Source organism: Spinacia oleracea, chromosome 3 (assembly GCF_020520425.1).
Source record: "Spinacia oleracea cultivar Varoflay chromosome 3, BTI_SOV_V1, whole genome shotgun sequence".
Taxonomy (NCBI): domain Eukaryota; kingdom Viridiplantae; phylum Streptophyta; class Magnoliopsida; order Caryophyllales; family Amaranthaceae; genus Spinacia; species Spinacia oleracea.
This window is the reverse complement of record NC_079489.1, coordinates 159880276-159882726: the sequence shown is the minus strand read 5'-3', so window position 1 is coordinate 159882726 and position 2451 is coordinate 159880276. Positions and strand designations below refer to the sequence as shown.

The window sequence follows — 2451 nt, the reverse complement described above, 5'->3', positions numbered from 1 at the left end:
AACCTCCTCCACTAAGTGAATCAACAAATGGACCATGATTGTGAAAAATGAAGGCAAAAACTCCATTTCCAACTGACAAAGAGTTAAAACAATTCCATCTTGAAGACCATCTAAATCATCTGGATCAATACTGGTGGAGCACAACTTCTTGAAAAACGAAGACAATCTAGCCAACAAGTCAATCACCTTTGTAGCATTAGAAGCTCTTAAGGCGACGGGGAGTATATCTTGCATTAGCACATGGTTGTCATGACTCTTGAGGTTAATCAACTCCCTTTGCTTCATATTCACACAACTAGAAAGGTTGGATCCATATCCATCCGGAACTTTAAGTTTCTCCAAAACATTTAAGAATCTCTCTTTTTCCTCCCTAGACATAGAATAGGAAGCTGAAGGCATGTATTCATTTCCATTGTGATCAGCACTAAGCCAAAGGTGAGTCTTTATTGTCCATGCTTCAAGGGCTTCTCGATCATCCCTATTATCTCTACTCTTATCCATACTAAGAAGTGTTCCCAAAAGATTCTCAGACACATTTTTCTCAATGTGCAAAACGTCTAAATTATGCCTTAGAAGATTATGCTCCCAATACACCAAATCAAAGAATATGCTTCTCTAGGTACCAAAGACAATTTCATCTTGGACATCATTGTTATCAGTATGTCCTCTTTGTCTCTTTTTCGGTGGTGCCTTTGACTTTCCATAAACATACTCGACCTTTTCTTGTTGCCTCAATATATCAGTGCCGCTAGGACGAGATGGGGCTTCACCCAACTCATTAGTTCCAAACTTCTCACAAAACTTTACACCCTGACGTCGATATGGGTGATCTGCGGGTAACCATTTTCTATAGCTACAATAACAAATCTTGTTCCCAAATCTATCAGAGGGTGTGGAATCCATGCATATAGGACATGCATTGTAACCTTTTGTGCTCAAACCAGAGAGCATTGCATAGCTAGGAAAGTCATTAATAGTCCAAAGCAGAGCCGCGCGCAAATTAAATTTCACTCCGTCAAAAGCATCAAAAGCTTCAACCCCTCCCCACAGCAATTTCAACTCATGAACTAATGGTTGCAAATACACGCCAATATCATTTCCAGGACTTGCTTTTCCGGGAATAAGTGTGGACAAAATGAAAGAAGATGGTTTCATACATAGCCATGGTGGAAGATTATAAGGAATCAACACCACTGGCCATGTACTATAAGTAGTGTTCATTAAACGGTAAGGATTAAACCCATCGCTCGCAAGACCTAATCGAACACTACGAGGGTCTAATGCAAAATCTGTATAACGCTCATCAAATGCCTTCCACGCTATGGCATCGGAAGGATGCCTCAAAATCTTCTTATCATCTTCACCCAATCGCTCTGTATCATGCCATCTCATATTTTCTGCTGTTTCTGATGACATGTAGATTCTTTTTAGTCTTGGGATAAGAGGAAAATATCGCATTACCTTAGCTGGCACACCTTTCTTACAAGTATTCGTACCTTGATCACTTACATCGTCACTCTTCTTACCCTTGGTTGTTTTCCACCTCGATTTACCACAAACATGACACTTGTCTTTCTCTAAAAATTCACCCCAATACAGCATACAATCATTAGGACAAGCATCAATTTTTTCATACCCAAGGCCCAAGTCTTTTATCATTTTCTTACTGTAATAATAAGACGAGGGAAAATCAAGTATTTGAGGAAATGCATCTAAAATCAGCTTCAAGAGCATATTGAAAGATTCAATGGACCAGTGATGCATACACTTCAAGTGAAATAAGTGTAGAAGAAAAGATAACTTTGAAAAATTAATACACCCCTCATATAATTTCTCCTCAGAAGCTTGAAGTAGCTTCTTATATGTCGCATCTTCTTCTATTGTAAAATCATCATATTGAACATCTGTGTCGTATGACACGGGCTCCTCATACCATTCACCATCCTCTCTTGCTTCAAAAGTTGGAAAATTGGGTGGCACATTAACACTAAAAGCTGATCTTAATAGTCCTCCCATATTATCTCGACCTACAAACCCACTTTTTATTACCAAGGGATCCTTCACTAGTACTCCCTCCATCACTCCCTAACATACGTTGAACCATATCCCCTTTACCACGAAAGATCCAATTTCTATACGACTTATAAAACCCCTTAAACAAAATATGTCGCTCTACATCATTAACCGGGAACCATTTATCCACCTTACAGTTCTTACATGGACATCTAATTTTTCCTTCGAATAGACCTTGCTTGGCAAACGCAATGAATTGCATACAACCATCGACATATTCAGGGTGGCCAGTGGGTAGATCTATCCAACTTGTATCCATATCTATACGAAAAATAGTATAGTAATAAGATATATAATTAGTAATATGCGTTGTATAATATGAAATTTTATAGGTAAACGTTATGATCATTATTAGAACCTTGATATAACATATAATTC

General features: G+C 38.2%; 1 protein-coding gene across 1 annotated transcript; it reads right to left on the bottom strand.

Moving 5' to 3' along the window:
• Positions 1-615: 615 nt before the first annotated feature.
• Positions 616-2016, bottom strand: LOC130470219 (uncharacterized). The gene has a single exon (XM_056839871.1). It carries the CDS (start codon positions 2014-2016, stop codon positions 616-618), a length of 1401 nt encoding a protein of 466 aa, XP_056695849.1.
• Positions 2017-2451: the final 435 nt, after the last annotated feature.

Excerpts from the sequence above, each read along its gene's own strand:
- LOC130470219 (XM_056839871.1), bottom strand. The coding sequence starts at position 2,016 with ATGGGAGGACTATTAAGATCAGCTTTTAGTGTTAATGTGCCACCCAAT.